At 59.0% G+C, this 19,150-nt stretch overlaps 1 protein-coding gene across 3 annotated transcripts in view; it reads left to right on the top strand.

Annotated features, from left to right (window-relative positions):
* The window catches only part of TRAPPC9 (trafficking protein particle complex subunit 9), a 487,526-nt gene that overhangs the window by 385,564 nt on the left and 82,812 nt on the right, over nucleotides 1-19,150 (top strand). For all 3 annotated transcript variants that reach the window (XM_045078162.1, XM_045078161.1, XM_045078160.1), the window contains one exon: nucleotides 4,855-4,945. In XM_045078162.1, coding sequence (XP_044934097.1) covers nucleotides 4,855-4,945 — 91 coding nt within the window. The remainder of the gene's footprint in view (nucleotides 1-4,854; nucleotides 4,946-19,150) is intronic.

Below are 19,150 nucleotides of genomic sequence, written 5' to 3'. Positions count from 1 at the left end.
GCAAATACGCACACAGGCTTCGTTCGTGAAGTGATTTCCACACTCAGCAAGCCTCCCCTGGGTCCTGGGCATTGTGCAGGATGCTGACGCTTGAAAGATGAGGAAAGGTGCTCCGGAGGCAGCCAGGGAGATGGACATCGAGGCACCAATGGCTGTAATCCTTGAAGCAGAGCCACGAAGAGCCCTGTTGAGATGTTGTGTGCGCATGTGTGTGCAGGGTGTTCCACGTAGGGGCACGGGCGCTGGTCTGCAAGCCAGGGTAGGAGTCTGCCGGGCGGGAGGGGAAGGGGGTTCGGGTGCAGTGAGGTGCCTGTCCCTCCTGGGGTGGGTCTCTGTGTGCGTATGTGTGTGGGACACTGCGCTCCCTTCTCCCTCCGGGAAAGCCGCGCGCTCTTCCCCGAGGAGTTTCTCTCCCTGTCCTGCTCCTCACCTTGAGAAGTCACTTAATATGGAGTGTCGTATGTTAAAATTAGGATATTCAGATCTGTGGGTGGAAAGGAAGAAAAACAATCATTCAGTCATTATCCATGGAAATTAAACTCCGTACGGTGCTGTGTTCATAAAAGACCGAGAACTTCCCAGCCAATAAATTCTTAATATGAAGCAATTCCTCTTGAGAAAATTAAATTTCTGGGAACCGAGGGTGGGTTGCCATTTACTCGGAAGAGTGGCTGTTTGCACAGTTAATGTTACCTGGTGCTGGGGTTGAGAAAGCCCATTGTCTTCAGCTGCTGTGAACACAGGTGGCCCGGCTGGCGGGCTGAGCCCCTGTTCCTCCCGGGGAGCCAGGCAGCCAATCACAGGTAGCTGCAGGCGTCGCTGAACCGCACTGTGGGCCCTAATGTCTGGTTCTGGGGAGAATCACCTTCTAGGAGCTCAGAGTCGTATCGAAGACAAGATCTCCCCCATTGTCTTAAAGTAGAGCCAATAGGCGCAGGCGGCTTCGGGCCCCCCTCCCCACCCACCAGGCATCCAGCTCAACCTGTGAGTCTGATCAGGGCCAAGTGGACAGGAGTAGGCAGGAAGATGTGGGAAGAGACTTGACCAGAATTAGTCTCCGCATGAGGCCCAGGCCTGCCTTTGCACGCCTCCTCCCTCCCCATGTCAGCCCATCACTGGCTGTGTCAGCACCCCCGGCTCCCAGCAGTGGGGGCGGGTCCCGAGGCCTGGGTGCCTGCCCAGTCCTGCCCGTGACGTGGGCGTGCCTGTAGGGAGTGACTGCCCCTGTCCCGACCTGGATTGGACAGGGCCGTGCAAGCACCCCTGGGGTCCAGCACATCCCGGATGCCGGTTACTACCGTGCAGGTTCCGCATGAGGAACACCAGATTCGGTTTGTCAAGGTGATGGAGCCGAGGGCGCCGTCTCCCCGAGGGGCGTAGCTGCCCTTGGGAGGACGGAAACCGGCAGGTCCCTCCCCCGCCGGTTACTACGCCCCACCCCCCGTGCCGAGGGGTAGGCACCCCTCACCGAGCTGTGGTGACACACCAGGTGACGGAGTGTCTTCGGGGTTGGGCGGGAAAGCTGCCCCGTGGCCCCTCTCGGGGGGCAAGGCCAGTGGTGTCTTGGGGTCAGCTGTGGGTGCTGTGGCTCACTCACTGTGCGGTCAGCTGTGGGTGCTGTGGCTCACTCACTGTGCGGTCAGCTGTGGGTGCTGTGGCTCACTCACTGTGCGGTCAGCTGTGGGTGCTGTGGCTCACTCACTGTGCGGCCAGCTGTGGGTGCTGTGGCTCACTCACTGTGCGGCCAGCTGTGGGTGCTGTGGCTCACTCACTGTGCGGCCAGCTGTGGGTGCTGTGGCTCACTCACTGTGCGGCCAGCTGTGGGTGCTGTGGCTCACTCACTGTGCGGCCAGCTGTGGGTGCTGTGGCTCACTCACTGTGCGGCCAGCTGTGGGTGCTGTGGCTCACTCACTGTGCGGCCAGCTGTGGGTGCTGTGGCTCACTCACTGTGCGGCCAGCTGTGGGTGCTGTGGCTCACTCACTGTGCGGCCTCGGTGTCCCCAGAGCGGAGGAACAAGCGCCTACGCTGCGGCCTTCGCCGTCCTCCTTTCTGTGTCCGTGAGCGTGCGGCCGGCAGGTCCTCGACGAAGTGGGAGCCCGCGGCCGGGGCGTCCAGCAAGCGACATCTCAGGGTCATGTCTTCAGGTCTCCTCCGCTCTGCGGTGTGGCTGGCATTTCCTTCCTTTCGATGCGGTATAAGACTCCATTGTGTGTCCAGATGGCTTGTTGCTTGTCTGTCCCTGTGACCTCGGACCCTCGGGTTCCCTCCACTTTTGGCTCCTGTGATGCATGTCGCTATACACACATGCTGCAAGTATCTGTTTGAGTCCCTGCTGTCACTTGTTTTGGGTGCCCCCCCCAACCCAGGAAGGGATTGCCGGAGGCCAGCATCGTCTGTTCGCAGGCTTGTCTTCCCCCAAGCCTGTGAGCTTGAGTCTCGGGTCAGTCCTCGCCGGGATCCCCAGACACGTAGGGCCTTACCCTCAGGGTCCGTGCCCGCAGCGCCTCGTTGACCCAGTGAACGAAGGAGGTAAACGCACGCGTCCTAATGCCCTGGGTGTCCCAGGACCGCGCGTGGTCATTGCAGGGGCCGCGCGGAGTCTCTAGCAATCCCGCTCTCACTCCGGCACCCGTAGACTGCGTAGCGGGATGGCGAAGACTGCATTTGGGGAATTCTCCTCAGGGAGCAAATTAGCCCGGAAGCTTTTTGGTAAGTTGCCTGTGGTGGGGTAGGATCCCCGAAGGGGCCTGAGGTGCCAGCAGGGGCGGCGAGTCCCTGAGACGAGGGAAGGAGAGTAGGAGAGCGGGGCGAGCCCTCACAGTAGGGCCCTTTGTGCTGTGCTTCCGGTGGCCAGGACTGCTGGTCCGTTGATTCTCGGGACAGTCCTGTGACGTTCGTGTGAAGTTCGTGTTGCTCTGGAGCTCGTGGACATTAACAGATGGTGGACCAGGCCCGGAGAATGTAGGCAGACGGCCCGGCGCTCCTCAGCGGCTGTGGCGGACCCAGATCTCCGTAGAGAGCATCTGGACACCGCCGTTCCAGCGACAGAGGCAGCCACCCTTACTCGGGGCTGCAGGGCTGCCGCGTGGCTCCCAGTCTGCCAGAGAGCTCAGTGTGGCTAGAATGAGCCTGCTCCCCCTTCTGCCCCGCTGCTGTCAGGTTGGCATGGACTAGAGCAAGCAGCGCGAGTACCTGGGAGCTTGGCACGGAGGAAGCCCCAGTGTCTGCAGGGGCCACAGCAAGAGGCAGGCGCTGGGCTCGGGGGAGAGAAGATTCCAGGTCCCAGCATCTGAGCTGCATGTTGAGGGCTGTGGGCTCTGGAGGGCATGAAGCGGGACTCCTCTCCCGCTTGTCCAGGATGTTTATCCCTCCTGAGTCTGTTTATTCATGACACAGAGTGCACTGAGCAGCTCTGTGAAGCAGGCGCTGGTGCGGGCTCCGGGCACAGGGCTGGGCCCTTGTGCAGATGTCAGGCTGGTGGCCAGGCTGAGCACTGGAGGAGGGGGACACCTGGGGGCCTTCGGGGCAGGGACGGGGCTCAGGGAAGGCTGGGCAGCCAAAGGATGAACAAAGACAGGAGGGAACAGGGCAGGGAAAAGCATTCTGAGGCAGGGAGCACAGATGTGGGCGGTTCAGAGTCCAGAGAGAGCACATGGCCTTTGGGAGGATTGACAGAACCCAAAAGAGCCAAGAAGGACTTTGGGGTGCAGAGGGGGGCAGGGATTCTAGCAGGTCACTGTGCTCTGCGGCCGGCCCTGCCCTCGCTAGCTTGCCTGGATGTTTGGGGGCTGTGCCCACACTCCACAGAGCCCCCTGTGATCCTGTATCCACCCTGCCCCATGCCTGAGAGACTAGGGCCTCTGGTCCCCATTCCCCTGGGGCCCTGTGCCCCCAGCCTTAGCCCTGAGCTACTCTGCCCACATGGCTTCATCCCCATACAGCTGTCCTCGGGCTTGGTGAGTGCGGGCCCCCGTTCCCGGCCGTCATCCTCGCCAGGAAGAGGCCCCTCGGGTTCAAGTTTGTGTGTGAGCCATTCCGTGTCCTTCTCGTGTCTCCTTCCCTGTCTGGGTCAGACACGCCGTGTGCTCGTTGAATGCAGTTAACTTGCTAAAGGCAGAAAGAAGCAGGTTTCCTCCTCACTTCCTTGATCGGGGAAGAATGTCAGGGACTAAATTCTTCCCTTGGATGGCTACTTAAATTCTGTGGCCTTAATTTATGTAGGGAAAGGGAAAGAGGCTTGCAGATCTGTTTCTGAGAGCCACATTGACTGTTTAATATTAGTGCCCAGGAGACATCTGTTTTCTGCATTTCTAAACCCAGTTTCTTCATCCGCTGATACTTGCTGAGAGACTGTGACTTCCTCCATTATGAACCTGCCTAAGTGAGCCCATTCGTAATAATATGTGTAATTACATCAAGATGTGTAACACGACAGACGTGAAGCCAGCACGGAGCCGACACATGTCCAGAAATGTATTTGGTTACATGGAGCAATGAGCCATATTTTATTAAGGAAAAGCCAACTTCCGTTTCTTGTATTTCCACCTGCCTCCCCCTGCCCAAGAACTCCTGCTGGATGAAAATCGTCCTGACGGCTTCCCCTTCTTTATGCGACAGTGGCAGTAGCGCGGTTTACCTGATTAGGGTTGAGGGAGGGGGGCGCCGGGCATGTTCACGTGCCTGTTTTCCACGCCCAGCTCAGGTCTCAGTGGTGGGCTAGACTTCATTTGGGAGGAGGGGTCCTAGACCTGCTGTGGGAGGTTTGCTGTCCGGGCATCTGTAGAAGCTTCCAGAAGACCTCCCCCTGCCCCCGGGGCCCAGCGGGAGCCGAGTTTTCCTTGACCAGCCCTCACCCCTCTCTCAAGCGCACAGGGGAGGCGAGCGTGGAAGGCCTCCTGAACCAGCTGGTCCTGGAGCACCTGCAGCTGGCCCCCTTGCAGTGGGGTGAGTACGCGCGCGTCGTCTCGGGCCGGGCACGCGCCTTCTCCCGCGGGTGGCTGGGGCGGCGGGGCCGGCTGGGGTGGCCGGGGCAGGTCAGCGTCTGCCCTGAGCACGGCCCTTCAGGCGCACCCCGGCAGCAGCCTCAGATGCACACCTGGTGGTGGGCGCCGAGACGCCCTCACCTTCCAGCCATGGCAGTCTGACATGGCCCTTGGCAGCCAGTGCCCTGGTCCCCGCGCCGTGCCTTCTGCCTGTGTGTCTGGACCTGGAGTGGGTGGTGGGGAGGAAGCCCAGGGGGCGGCCTCCTCCCTGGAGGAGCTCCGACAGCCTCTCACGGGGTCAGCACGGAGGAGCACGTGCTTGGTAAGCGCCTGACCTCGGTCCTCAGCCTGGAGCGCTCCCTGCGGCGAGCAGCCAGACCCGTGCAGCCCAGTGTCTGCTGCCCGTCGCACGGCAGCGTGGGCCCTGCTCTGCGCCTTCCTGAGACCCGCAGAAGTATCTTGTTGAGCAACAAAGCAAGCGTGCAGTCGTTGAAGGGAGAGGCTGTGTTACTTTCTGGAAGTCATTTCAGTATCTCCTCTGCTTTGGGTCTGATGCCGGCAGTCAGCTGTGTTTTACCCCAGGTGTCACTGTAAATCAGTGTCAAGTCTTTCCTCTGGTTCCTTAGTGTATCCTCTCCCTTCTGTGCGCGACAAACACAGGGGAATTGTCCCAGGGCCATGGGTCCTTCTGCAGGCCTTACCCTGCTTTCCATCAGTTTGTGGGACCCCCTTGCCACATGGGAGACCCCATTCCCCGCCGGTCTCCCTGCTCCTTTGCATGAAGCCCGGCAGGAGTCCCGTGAGTGGCCGATGCGGCAGCACCGAGGGGACCACACTTGGGCTGGAAGGAAGGGGGGGCCGTCTCTGGGGTCAGTGTTTGCGCCTCTGGAGGCTTTTCTGGGCCTCCAGACACTTGCCTGGGTTGGAGTGTCCTAGCTCTCAGGTACGGCTAGCTACGTCCCCCAGATGTGGACAGCCGAGCAGGGTCAGACGCCCAGATCCTCCCGCCTCCAGAGCTGGCACAGGCCCAAGACCCGTGCAACAAAATAAAATAAACCATGTGTTCCCGCATTCTGTCGCTCAGAAGAACTTCCCCGAGGCCGGACAGTCAGTGGCAGCCACCCCCTGGGGTGAGCCCAGGAGGGTCCAGACTCCCTGCAGAGCCCAGCAGGAGGCCCTGCATATGCGCTGGAGTCTTTATGGGCATTTAGCTCTTCTGTTTGTTAACAGCATTTGGGTCTGCTGTCCTACATGCCTCGTGGGCATGCCGGTATATTGGTTGATGACACAGGGGTTAATAACATTTTCCTGGAGGGGTACGTGGCTTTAAAAAAAATAATCCTAGGACCCTCGAGGCATTTGTGCCCAGAGGCCTTACTGGGAGGGCGTGAGCTGCCTCATGTTGTCACTTCTGATGCCTCTGCACACTGTGCCTGTCCTTCTCCAGAGGAGGACGCTGCGGCTCAGCTGGGTCAGGGATTCTGTCCAGCACCTGCCCCACTGGGAGGTGATCCATCCAGGTTCAACGGCAGATGCCCTCACACTGGAATCTTGACCTTTCCACCAGGTCACTTGATCAAAGTAATATATTCTCGCTGTGGAAAATCAGAAAAGTTGGAGAGAGAAGAATCACCCTTTCCCACTCCCCTAGAGAACCTCTATTTCACTGAATTTTTGTGTACTTCTAAGCCTTTTTGCTGCCCTCAAAATTTAAATTTTGTCCGTAGAGGTGTTCATGCCAGGTTTGTGTTTGGTGCCCTTTCCTCCCCCCTTACTTGACACAACACAAGGATTCCTCATGTTATGGGCATGTCTCGTGCGTGCTGTTAGAGGCCACGTAATAATTTCATCCAGCGGATGCAAGGTAGCTTAGCCCTTGTGCTGCTCTTGGAGGTCTTGGTTGTTCTGAGATGTTCATTGTTGCGTAAATCACACACACACACACTGGCTTGCATGGGCTCCTACCTGGCACACATAAGGCTGCATGCTCGTGGTCTGCTAAGGGACCACCACCTGCATCAGACCGGGCGCGTCTGGAAGGCAGGACTGGAGTTTAACTCACATGTGGGTCCCCAGCACCTGGGACAGTGTCTGGCACGGAGCAGAGTCAGGAGACACGTATCTATGGAATGAATGGACAAAACCCTCAGTCCAAAAATCCACATTTTCCATGTAACCTTAGGGAACAGAAACTCCTGAATATTTCCTACTTTATAAACGGGGAATAGCGGTGAGGACCTCCCAGACTTGCGTGGGCTGGACACTGTGTCCTGCTCCCCACATGTGAGGGCGTGCTGCTCCCCGAGGCAGGGCAGCGGGTGTCCCCACAGCCGTCTCATGTGTCTGCTGCTTCCTAGACCTGCCACCCTCGTGTGCGCGCACATGGCCTGCTCACCACAGCTCAGGGCCAGAGCTTACAGCGGGGCTCGCGGGATGCTGCCTGGCGGGTGTGCACGGAAAAATGCCCCCATGTAACGTAGCCAACACTTAATCTGCCTTTGCGGGCAGTCCAGGAAAGCACAGCCCATCACTGATGTACCTAGGAAGCTACGAAAGCTGTGGTAGAAGCAGTGGTAGAAGGGCGCACGGGGACCCTGGAATCAGCCTCATTAGTCACCACGGCCGGTACCGATGGAGGGGACTGGAACCAGCCCCTAGACAGATGGTCGAGGAACATGCTGGACTCTGCAACCTGCCTTGTCCTCCTGACCAGAGGGGCAGCCTGCACCCCACCAGTTCACAGGACAGTTCCCAGCTGGAGACGAGAGGCACATGGGAAGCCGCAGCCCCGACCACGCTGACCTGGGGTCCCATCCCAGGCCTTCAGGCCTTGCCCCAGCCCTGCCCCTGTCCCCTCGTGCCCTTGGATGCACCCCAGAATCTCCACTTCTCCTCTCCACACCGACTGGCACGCAGCGACCCCCGCAGCCCCCGGCCACTCCAATGGACAGAGGAACTCACTTTATTTCTCTCTTGTTTTTCTCTCTTGTTTCTTTATTTAAAATTGTGATAAAAACACATAAATGAGCCATCCTGACCATACAGCCCGGCCATGTTAACTGTATTCATTTTGTTGCACAGCTGATCTCTACCTTTTCGGTCTTGCAAAGTCAGAACTCTGTGCCTGTGGAATAGCTTTCTGATTTTTATTTATTTTTTAAAAGATTTTGCTTATTTATTTGTTAGAGACGTCGAGAGAAAGAATGAGAAAGAGCACAAGGGGAAGTGGAAGCTGGAGGGAGAAGCAGGTTCTCCGCTGAGGACGGAGCCTGATGGAGGGCTCGATCCCAGGACCCTGGGATCATGACCTGAGCCAAAGGCAGACACTTAATGGGCTGAGCCACCCAGGCATCCCAGCTTTCATATTTTTATAGAACTTCAGAAAGGGTAAATTTTCTAAAAATTAAATTTCCAATGATATCTGACTGCCTCTTCTCCTGGAGTCATTTCTCCACTTCTGTTTCTTTTCTATAATTTTGTTTCCTCTTCTCTTTCTTGATTTGGCTGGCTAGTATATGGTTGACTCCGATGGTCGGTTCTCATCTCATCTCATCTCTTCTCTCTAATTCTGTCCCCATCTTCTTTCTGCTTTATGGGGGCTCACCATGTTAATTGTCCTCTCTGAATTAGCTGGATATTTCATCTATTTACTTAAAATTTCCTACTATTTCTATAATTATTTAAGACTATGAATTTTCCTGCAATTACTGCATTACCTGTGTTCCTGTGTTCTGATATTTAACACTTTCATGGATGATTTTTTTAGGAATTTTGCAATTTTAGTTGGTTTCATTTTTGTCCCAAGAGTTGTTTAAAATCTACATGTTTTGTTTTGTTTTGTTTCCTGCATTCATTCTGGCTTTCTAATGTAATGGCCTTGTAATCAGTTTAGTGATATTTTCACCTCCGAGAGTTTACCGAGGTTTCTTTGTCATTTTGTGTGACCACTTCACAGACATTTAAAAGGACGGCATATGCCTTGTTTTAAATATGGTGAGTTACAAGATGTATCTGTTAACCTCCCCTCATTGATTACATTGCTGAGGTCTTTAGGACCCTCACTTATTTGACCCGCCATAGACTTTCAGAGGTGAATTACCCCCACTGGTCTGCGGGTTCTCTTTAGCCTGAGGGGACTTCTGTCCATTTACTTGGTGGCCCTGTGTCCTGTAGTTCATGCAGCATGAGTATGGGTCATCCTTGGTGCATAGATGTCCCCCTTGCGCTCATTCTGAAGTACCCTTCTCTGTCTCCTTCTGTGTTTGTTGCTTCGTCTGATACTGTAACTCTCGACCCTGCTTGCATCTTGTTTGGCTGGTGTGCCTTTGCCTATCATTCTATCTTAAACATTTCAGATTTCCTTTTTTCCCCATGCGGTTCTCTTAGATGAAGCCTGGAGTTGAACTTGGGTTGTGATCCAACTGTAGAGTGTGTTGCATTAGTAGATGAGTGTAGGCCATTTGCCTTCCCTGATATGGCATGTATGTTGGTCTTTTCTCTACATTCTGTTACACATTTTGTTTTTACAGCCTTTTATCTTGACTTTTGTGGTCTTTGTTTTGTTTTCTGTGATGATTTTATTCTTCTGCCACTTTCTTCCTAAAATCTCCTACTTCTCTTGTCTGACCACCCCCCCCACCACCTTCTAAGGCCTTACCTGCTGTATTCTTGCTTGTGGTCCTTACCATTCTCTGAGAGCTCATTATATACGCAGCTTTTTGTCCTTGTGCGTCTCTCCATGCCTGCCAGGCTATCCGCCCCATTGAGGAAGGATCTGTTCTTCACTGTATTTCCAGATCGGTAACCGGAACATTTAGTGCCTCCTGAATAAACATCGCCAAAGGCACAGATGAGGTAGTCCTCATGGCGTCTCTGAAGTGGGTAGTGTTATTCCTGTGTTTCAGGTCAGAGGAAATGGAAAGCATGTGCGAACCATTCAGCCTGTGAGTGGCAAAGTGTCCCAGTCTCGAAATCTTGAAATCCATATCTCTCCCATCACATCACACTTCCCAGGATCCCACAGCGAGCTAGTGGCCCACAGCTGGATTTCAGGCCTGGCTGTGATGACTTCTAACCAGACATTCCACGGCACCACACCCCTGTTGAAAGAAAAAGAAAGAGGTAATTTTGTAATTGTGCCCAGACTTGCAGAACAGTTCAGAGGCGGTAGTGAGAGTTTTTCCTGCACCATTTTAGAGTAAGTGGCCCAATCTGCCATCATCCCCAGATTCACTGATAGGCATTTCCCACAGACAAGGGTTCTGTGGTGTGACCATGTCTTGGACCTGTTGATACTGTTTTCAGCATCCCACACTGCTGGTGTCTGCCACTCCCCCTGGCTTGTGGACACCAAGAGTGCTTCACCGAGAAGAACAACTACCGGCATGTGTCACCCTTGTCACCAGTACATGGGGGCAGGCCCCTGGGGGACGGGGTCCATGACCCGCCCCCACCCAGGTTGGAGGCCACGAGTGTTAGTTATACTGGACTTGGCATCCAAAGCCCTTGCCATCTGCCTAGAATTTTTGCTCCAGTACCAGAACCCTGGCAGCGGGGATCTTTCCAGTGCTGTGGTGAGAAAGCTCCTGGCGGAGGGAGGATGGGGAGGCAGTGCTGGTGCTCAGCACCTCAGGGCTCACAGGCTCACCCTCTGCCGCCCACCTTGCCCACACGTGCTGGGCCTGTGGGCAGAGTGACCCCCAACACACACACACACACACACACACACACACACACAGGTGGGGCCGGGGGCTGTGCAGTCTCTGGCCGAGGAGTCACAGAGCTGGCATTGGCTCACTGTCTAGGGCCAGCCACGGGGCGTGGACTCTGCGGCATTGCCCTAGGTGTTTGCTGCACCTTAAATAAGACGGTGAATTTCAGGATCCGGGTTGTGCTAAAGCCAGGAGGGGCATTTCAGTCTGCCTCTCTAGCTTCCCACTTTGTGGGAGAGCGCGCCCAACACCAGCACCCACGTCCTCAGTCCCTGGGGGTGGGGGCCCGTGCACCCTGTGCGCCGCTGGTGAAGGCCTTCCATGTCCGTGTTGCGTCAGAGCCTTGCAAGGGCCCTGCTGGGGGACACTGTCCCTATTTTACAAATGGCAACCCCGGGGCAGCCAGCCAGGTGAGGTGACTCGCCCAAGGTCTCCCGGCCAGGTCTGCTCCAGGCCTCCAAGTCCCTGTCGCGCAGCTGGGCTCCTGCAGCTGCTCCCTGAGAACTCACGCCCGGGCCTTGGGCCTGCTGAGCTCCAGTGAGCACAGTGTGGCTTCCACAGGGAAGGGAGCAAGGACACCTGCCGATATCTGACGCGAGGTGGTGCCCAGTCGCATGGAGAAGCGTAGGGGATAGCAGTACGCCGGAGCCATCCCCGTGCTCAGCCTTGGGGCGGGAGACCAGCAGTGCCAGCTCCTCCCGGACTGTGGCCCCAGCTCCCCCACCTCCACCTCCCCGTGGACTCTGCGACCTTAGCAACTGTCTTGGTGTAAGCCCCGGAGACGGCTGTGAGGATCAGCAGCCAGCCTGGGAAAAAATGTGTCTATGTACGACCTGCTTTTCTCCGGGGACCCTACAAGGCATTTTTAGGGGAAGAAGACTTGTCCTTCAGTAGCTCAAATGCAGGCCCCATGTGCCCTGTGCAGAGGGGCGGAGCCTGGACTGATGGCTGCTCAGGGTAGGCACGGCATTTAGGGTCCCACCAGCAGGTGACACTGTCCCCGGGCCTCTGATGATTGAGTCCCGGCTGGGAAGCACAGGGCTTTCTGGCAGTCCTGGGCAAAGCAAAGTGGCTGTGGCCCCTCATCTGAATCTGTGGGAGCACCAGGCCTGTGGCCGAGCTCAGACAGGCCCCTCCCAGGCTCCTTGGTCGTGTGCATATTTTTAGCGGCAGCCTTCAAACCAAGGCTGCTCAGGTGACGGGGAGCCTGGGGTATGTGCAGTGGTGGTTGGGGTGGTCCTCCCTCCTCTGCATTGACGAGTTTGCCCCCTCAGCCTTTTGCAAAGGAGGAAGCATCTTCTGCAGGCGTGGAAGTCGAGGGCGCGTTCAGAACAGGCCTGACCCGGATGCCGGAATGGGGAGCAGGTGCCGTGCCTGCCCTGCTCTCTGGCTCCTGATGTTGGCTCTGCCCCACACAGGCTGAGTCCCACTAGGGCCTGGCGCGTCACTGCCCTCAGGCCATGCTCAAGGCGCAGATCCGCCTGGGGCTTCCCCTGCAGAGGACGGGGAGCCTATCGCTGTGGGAGGTGCTTCTCCTGGGGCGCCCTGTACACCCCTTCTGTGGAGGCGAGGCCACGGGCAGCAGCTTTCCTCACGCATACCGGTTCCTTTATCGCAGGGAGGAGCATCAGGAGGGCCAGTGCTGGGCGCAGCCAGGCATGGGACTCAGAGCTGAAGGGGACTTGGGAGCCTTGTCCCTTGCTGGCTCCACAGCTTGCTGTTAAGCTCAACTCCTGCGGCTCTTTCTCGTGGAAAAGATGAGCCACAAGATGAGCCACGGGGTACTTTGCCAGTAGTTTTGTCTGCTGAGACGGGAGCAGGGCTTGGCCTCCGGGCTCCTGGCCTCAGGCGGGGTGTCGGGAGCTTCCTGGTCAGCGGAGGGGGTGTCCTTGCTCCTGGCACCTGCCGGGAGGTTGGGGAGGTCCCTTGTCCCTGCCGTGGGGGTTTCCTGGCCCAGATGAGACCAAGTCAGGCCGGCAAACTGGGTTGTGGGAGGAGGACAGGCCAGCAGAAAGGGCCATCCTCACGTGGCCGCATCTCAGTGGGGCCCTGGGGGTGTTGGATGGTCTGGAGACGGGGTTTAGGGGGCAGCCTCTAGCCCTCCCTGTAGCCTCTGGGGCTAGCATTTGGGAACCCTCCAGAGGCAGAGCCATTTCCCCTTTGGCCAGCAGAGAAGCTCACATTTGACAACTTGCCCCGCATCGGACACCATGAAGTTGGCGGGATCTGGGCCATTTTCCCAGAACTGCTGCACACGGGGCTGCCCACCAGCTGGGGGAGGAGAATGGGCTGTGCTCGCTCGAGGTGGGCATAGCTGAGCCGGTGGGGGGCCAGGCAGGCCAGGTGGCCTGACAGTCTCACTCAGGTGATGTCACTCACAGGCACTTGTGTCTGAGCCGTCCCCACCCCAGCTGAGAGCCATCAGGTCTGCGTGGTCTGGATGGAGAAGCTGTGGCTTCCAGATCTGAGTGACCTTGGCTCAGGCCTCCTGTTCTGGGGTTCATTCTCTTGTGCCTCCAATGACAGTCTTGCCGGAGGCGTTCTGTGCAGGGAGACACTCCGGGCCGAGCGCTCTCATGGGGTCCCCGTGTGAGCGGGCCTCAAGGTTGACTTGCCTCCTGCATGGCGCGCCGGGTTCCCATGCTGGCGGACCGGACCCCGGCGGCTTCCCCCTGACCTGCCCCTGTTCCTAGGCCCCCGCCTCGCAGGGGTAGGGCATCGGCCTTGCCGTGCTTTACCCTCAGTGTTTGTCTTAACCGTGTTGTTCTGCGTGTGCTAAAGAAACACAGAGCACATGCTCAGAGGAAAGTGTTTGGAATGAAGCTGTTTCATTTCGTGGGAAGTAAGAATGTCTGGAAGCGAATGTGGGTCAGCTTCGGCTGCAGTACCGAGGTTTGGGGAAAAATAGCTCCTTCCCGTTTGCGGACCCGAGAAGGAAGCGATCCTTAACGAGGCGCTGGCCTCCGGGCCACTTTGAAGCCAGACCTCGAACAGCGAAGCCAACTTCAAAGACGCAGCCTCCTGACCTTCCTCGGGCAGCTCCCGACAACACCCTTCCTTCTCCGCAAGGCCCTTCGCTGGCGAGTCCCCCCTGGTCTGTTGATGCCTGCTCCCGCAGACGGCAGTTACACCCGAGGACGGGCTCCTGGGCTTGTAGCGGGTCCGCCTCCTCTCCCTGCAGGCCGCGGGAGTCCTCCGGGTGGAGCCGAAAAATGCACATTTCCAAAATCATAGCAGACCACGGGAGCTCAGCCCTGGGGGTCAAGCGCCTGGTGTCTCCTCCCCACCTAACCTTCCCTCCCCCTCCATCGTGAGTGTGGGTTTGTGGTTTCGCCTGCAGAACCTGGTCCCGGTCTCCGCGGGGGGGCCTGAACCGGCCAAGCACGTGGCCTCTGTGCCATTGCGCTCCCCGGAGGGAGATGTGCTCGGACACAGCGGTGGGGATCGCTGTCTTGGGCTGGGGATGCCTCTGAGGGGCTAGCGGCAAAGCTGCGTGCCGGCGAGGTTCGGCATTCCCTTTTCTAGAGAGTTGACCCCTTCCTACCGACTCTTCACCCTGGTATGTCCAGGGTTCATCGCTGGTTCTCTATGAAGAACGTGCCATGCAAGAGGGGGAGAGCAGAGCGCCATGGTGACGCGGTAGCCGTGGGCTGGATGGCGAGGTCGGCGAGAGCCCGTCCACTCTGTCACGTTGGGAACCCAGGGCTCAGAGCCATGAGGCGTCTATGTGCTATAGGACTCCAGGCACCCCTACACCTCTCTGGTCTAGGAGGGGTGCTCACGGGGACCCACCCTTCTCTCTGTACGTGTGTCTTGACAGCAGGAACAGGTGCAGCCACAGAAGGTGCCACAAGCCCGGCCCTGCCCGCTGCCAAGGCCCGCGCTGCCGTGAGCTACGTGGTTCCCGGGACCTGCGGGCTGTTAGGCTGGTTTGTGGCGGCCTTGTCCGGTGGGTGGCCAGGGTGGGCTGCAGGCCCGTCAGCAAGAACCTGCGGGTCTCCTGCCCTCTGTGCCTTCAGCACTTGATTCTGGAGCTCTGGGCCAGAAACGGGGGACAAGGAGGTGGCTGGTAGGAACACCGAAGGCAGTGTCGCCCGGTGTGATGGAAGGACCTGGGTTTGGGCCTCAGCCCTTAGCGCCAGTCCTGACTTACTGGACGGCCATGAGCGTGTCACCAGGATTGTCAAAACCTCCTTGTGTTTGGGGCTGGGGACACAGTAGCACGCAGGAGAGGCTCAGAGCCTGGGTCCCCAGGGAGCCGACCGCCTTTTCCAGGAGGCCCTGGTGTGAGGAGGAGGCTGTGTCCCTGCTTCTGCAGGTGATGAAGGCTCTAGAGGAATCTAGTTACCGTCGGAGCATGGACTTTGTTGCAGGCAGATGCTGGGGTCTCCCGGTGGCCTGTGCTTTCTCCACGAAGCGGGAAGTGAGATCACGTCGGGGAATGGGGCAATGTCCGCAGATCTGGGACATCTGAGGATACGGAGACTTCCCTATGGCACTGAGCACAGAGCAAACTTGGCCTTGGTCAGAATTCACTGGAAGGAGGAAGGGAGGGAGGAATATGGTCAAGACAGAGGCAGATTCCGTTCCAAGGAGAGCTCTGTGGCGGGGAGTTCCGGCACGAGCGGAGGTGGTTAAGTGCCGTGCCGGTCAGATGGAAGGTTCTCAGTGCGTATCCATGAGGGAATTACTGAAGGGCCCCGTGTGGGCAGGACGGGGTCAGGGGCAGGGCAGAGGCGGGTCGCCTGCGGTAGGAGGAAGGCTCGTCCCCCAGCCGCAGGGGTTTCTGGCCCGGATTGTGTTCGCAGGGTTTGAGCGCATTTGTCTTCCTTTGCCGATTTTACTTCCCTTGCCACCTCAACGGATGGCAGTACAGACGAGTCAGCACAGGCCTGTCCCCGCGTCGGGGCACACCTGCACGCAGCTGGCATCTGGCAGGCGGGGGGCCTGTGGTTCTGCAGTGCAGGACAGAGGTCGGCCCGCGTGCGGGGGCACGAGACCATCCCGGCACCGGAGTGGGTGGGTCCCCCGGAGAACAGGCCGCTCCGAAGTGGAGGTCGGAGGGGGCGGGGCTGGGAAGGGGGCAGGTGGTGACAACAGCAGGAGGAAGTAGAGGGCTGTGGGCCAAGGCTTCTGGGTCACCACCCGCTGCGGAGATGTGAAGCAGCAAGCCAGCGCTGCCTGCCGGCTTGCCCAGGGCTCGCCCCTCCCCGCCCGCTCAGCCGGCGCTCCTGTACCCCGGCCCCTCGCAGCCGAGGTTCCCGAGCTCCCGCGCACAGGCCCTCCCCGCCACCCTCCCCGAGTCTCTTCCCACTCTGGTGGCACTTGCTCAACTGCGGTTTTTGTGCTCTGTGACCTTCCTGGGGCCCGAATCCATCCGTCCTCTGGCTTCCCAGCCCCTGGAAGGGCGTTTTGCATGAGACTCTGGACACACGCTGACATGGTACGTAATTTCTGGAAGGCTGTGTCCTCAGCAGCTCGGGCACCTTGCTGGCTGCATGGGGACAGAGCTAGCGTCGGTACCTGCTCTCCGGGCGCAAGGACGAGAGCTGCAGGCAGAATGGTCTCTGCTTGGTGGTGGCCTGCTTCAGACACGGGACCCGCCACGCTGTCCTTACGAGGAAGGGCTCATCTCCCTCCTTTCTGGAGCCCGTCGCACACTGTTGCCGGCACCCACACGCCCTTTCCACCCCTGGAGTGTGCGCTGTGTGTGCAGAAACGCAGCTTTGCTCGGTAAGCACCGGAGAGCCCTGCTTTCACTACCTGTCTCTGTGGGTCGTTAGGACAGTGAGCAGTGTCGCGTGCTGCTACTAAAACTGGAAACAGGATGGACTTGACGATCGAGGAAGGCAGGGCGTAAGGACGCTCCCCTGTGCCGAGAACCAGCCCTCAAGGAAGCCTTCCAGCTCCACCTGGGGCATCTCCGTTCAAGTCAGGGTCCCTTCCTATACTTCACGGGGGCCAGGCACTGGGGGACAGGGCAGGGGAGACGACACGGTTCCAGCCCCTCTAGGGTTGGAACACGCATCCCTGGTGTGGCGTTGCAGACGGGTGACGCCCTCGGTACCTCGTGTGGGGCTGAGCAGAGAGAACTCATAGAGGAAGCAGTGTGTGGGCGAGGGCTCAGATTTGGGCTAGAAGTTCCGCAGGAACAGGAGAGCGTCCTAGGGAGACAGCAGGCTGAGCCAGGGCTGCGAGGGGGGCTGCGGGCAGCGTGCTGGAGGGGTGAGGCGGCGGCAGCCGTGTTCTGGTCTGTGTGCCCACATGAGCAGACCCGGATTGTGGCTCTGCTCACTGGCTCTGCTGGGCAGAACTCCTGGTGCTTCCAGAAGGTTCCGTGCATCATCCTTCGGCGTTCAGGGCCCTCCCGGTGCGGGTCGTGTGACAGGTGATGATCACAGCGGCATGGGCTCCCACGCGCGTCCCTCCCCACCCCCTCCCCGGGCAGCCGCCGTTCCTTCCAGGGCCTTCCCAGCTGTCCACTGCTTACAAACATCTGACGACAGAGCGCAGGGAAGATGTAAATCAGTTGCAAAGCTCATTACGAATCTTGGCGAAGCCGCAGTTCTTGAAGCGGGTGAAAGCCACGCGGGAGCGCGAGAGCTGCCTTCCGACCCCCGACCCCAGCTCTGGGCAGAGGAGGCCCCGGGGGGCGGAGCTTGCAGGGGCCTGAGAAGGCTCCAGGCTCCGGGGACAGCCGAGACCTCAGGGCCGGCTGCAGAGCTGGGGGGCACGGCCCCTCCCCCGTGCTGTGGCTGCCGCCCCCCCGCCGATCTCACGCACAGAGCCTGGGGAAGGCCAGGAAGCCCTCACAGCCCGCCTCTCTGCTCTTTAAAGAAGGGCTCCTTACGGTGAGTAGAACTGGATTTCATTACCTCACCTCCAGGAAACTTGTTTTCACCATTTCTTCCTTTTCACTTTCACAGTGAGGCCCAGTCACAGCGTACCTGCCCCACGGGCCGTGATGGTTCGGTGCCATTGTGTGTGGATCTATTTGAATGTAGCCTTTTGGGAGCAGTTCTGAGATGGCCAGGCCTCCCTCCCTTGGGATAGCTGTGTGTTCGGTGGCCGGTTGAGGACGCTGAGAGGCAGGGGCCCTCGGGGCAGGTCACTCGGGCCCCTCGCACCATCGCCATCGCAGGGGCTGGCCATGCCCCCCCGCCACAGGCTGTGTGGGAGCGGCTCACGGGCAGCCCACAGCACCCATGTCATTTTCCTGACGGGACAGGGCCTTCACCTCTAGCTGGGAGGTGCAGATGGCCAGAGGGACCCTGTGCCCTGCTCCTGACTCCTGGGGGACACTCCCTAGCTGCTGTGTGCCTGCACACGGCCATCAGTGGCTGTGAGACCCCAGGGCGCTGGGTTGGCGTTAGCGGGCAGCCTGGGGTTCCTGCTGCCTCCCCGCTCCCCACGAGCTGCTCCATCTCCTGGGCCGTGGAGCGGAGGTGAAAGGGGGACCACCTCTCAGAGCTCCTGTCGGGCTGCCCCGTGAAGCGTCTGCCTTGTTCCGTGTGAACAGCCCTGCCTGGGTTGCTGAGGACCTGCCCACTTCAGATCCCCGTGGGTGCCTGTTGTCCTCGGAGTACAAGCGTGCTGGTGGGGCCTCTGGCCAGGCCTGGTCACCCCCTGCTGGCCTCTGGCCTCTCCTCCTGCCTTCCCGACGCAGGGAGACGCCACACGCAGCTTCTCACACGCCTGTGCCTTGGCACCTGCCCTCACTTCTGCCTGGACTGTCCCACGCACCTTCCCGCTTGCCTTTCAGAAGGCGGCATCGGCGCCCCCCGTCTGTCCAAGTCAGCCACCGGCACCCCTGCCCCGTGCTCCGTGGGCCTCTCCGCTGACCTTCTCCCACACTCTGTTGCCCTGGTGCCGCAGATGGCAGATGTGGAGGAGACCAGGAGCCTCCTGGAGGGCAGAGGTGTGGCCGCGCGGCTCCTCTGTCCCCATGCTGAGTCCTCATGGGCAGGCAGCCTCCCGATGGGAGGGGAGTGCGTGGTGAGCCCCGGCGAGAAAGCGAGAGCGCTCTCCCCTCGCCCGGCGTTGCCTGCTGCCTGTAGCGAGGCTGTCACGTTTACTAGCGGAGGCTGTGCTCAGATGCGGCCGTTGCAACTGCTTGCAGGGAAAGGAAGTCATCAGTCTCTTGGCCAGCCCCTCCTCCCCCGTCTGCCCACCTTGCTGTGTTCCAGGTGCGTCTAGGGGAGAGCAGCGGCTCGGGCTGCGGTTGGGAGTGGGGGTGCTCACTTCCCTGTGTCCTGGTCGCAGAGGCTGGGGACTGAGAGGGAGGAGCACCGAGGGCTCTCCGGGGTCTGCCTGCGACTCTGGCACACAGCTGGGAGGGTCGGCTCTGGTCCTGAGAATGTTCCAGCTCAGGGTGGTAACAACCAGAACAGGCATGTTGAAGTTAGGCTTTTCTGCCCCCAGGTTGCACTCCCCCAGCTCTGTCTGTGCCCCTCCTT

This window comes from Mustela putorius, unplaced genomic scaffold (genome assembly GCF_011764305.1).
Source record: "Mustela putorius furo isolate JIRA1106 unplaced genomic scaffold, ASM1176430v1.1 tig00000228_pilon_pilon_pilon, whole genome shotgun sequence".
Lineage (NCBI taxonomy): Eukaryota > Metazoa > Chordata > Mammalia > Carnivora > Mustelidae > Mustela > Mustela putorius.
This window is presented reverse-complemented; position numbering and strand designations above follow the sequence as displayed.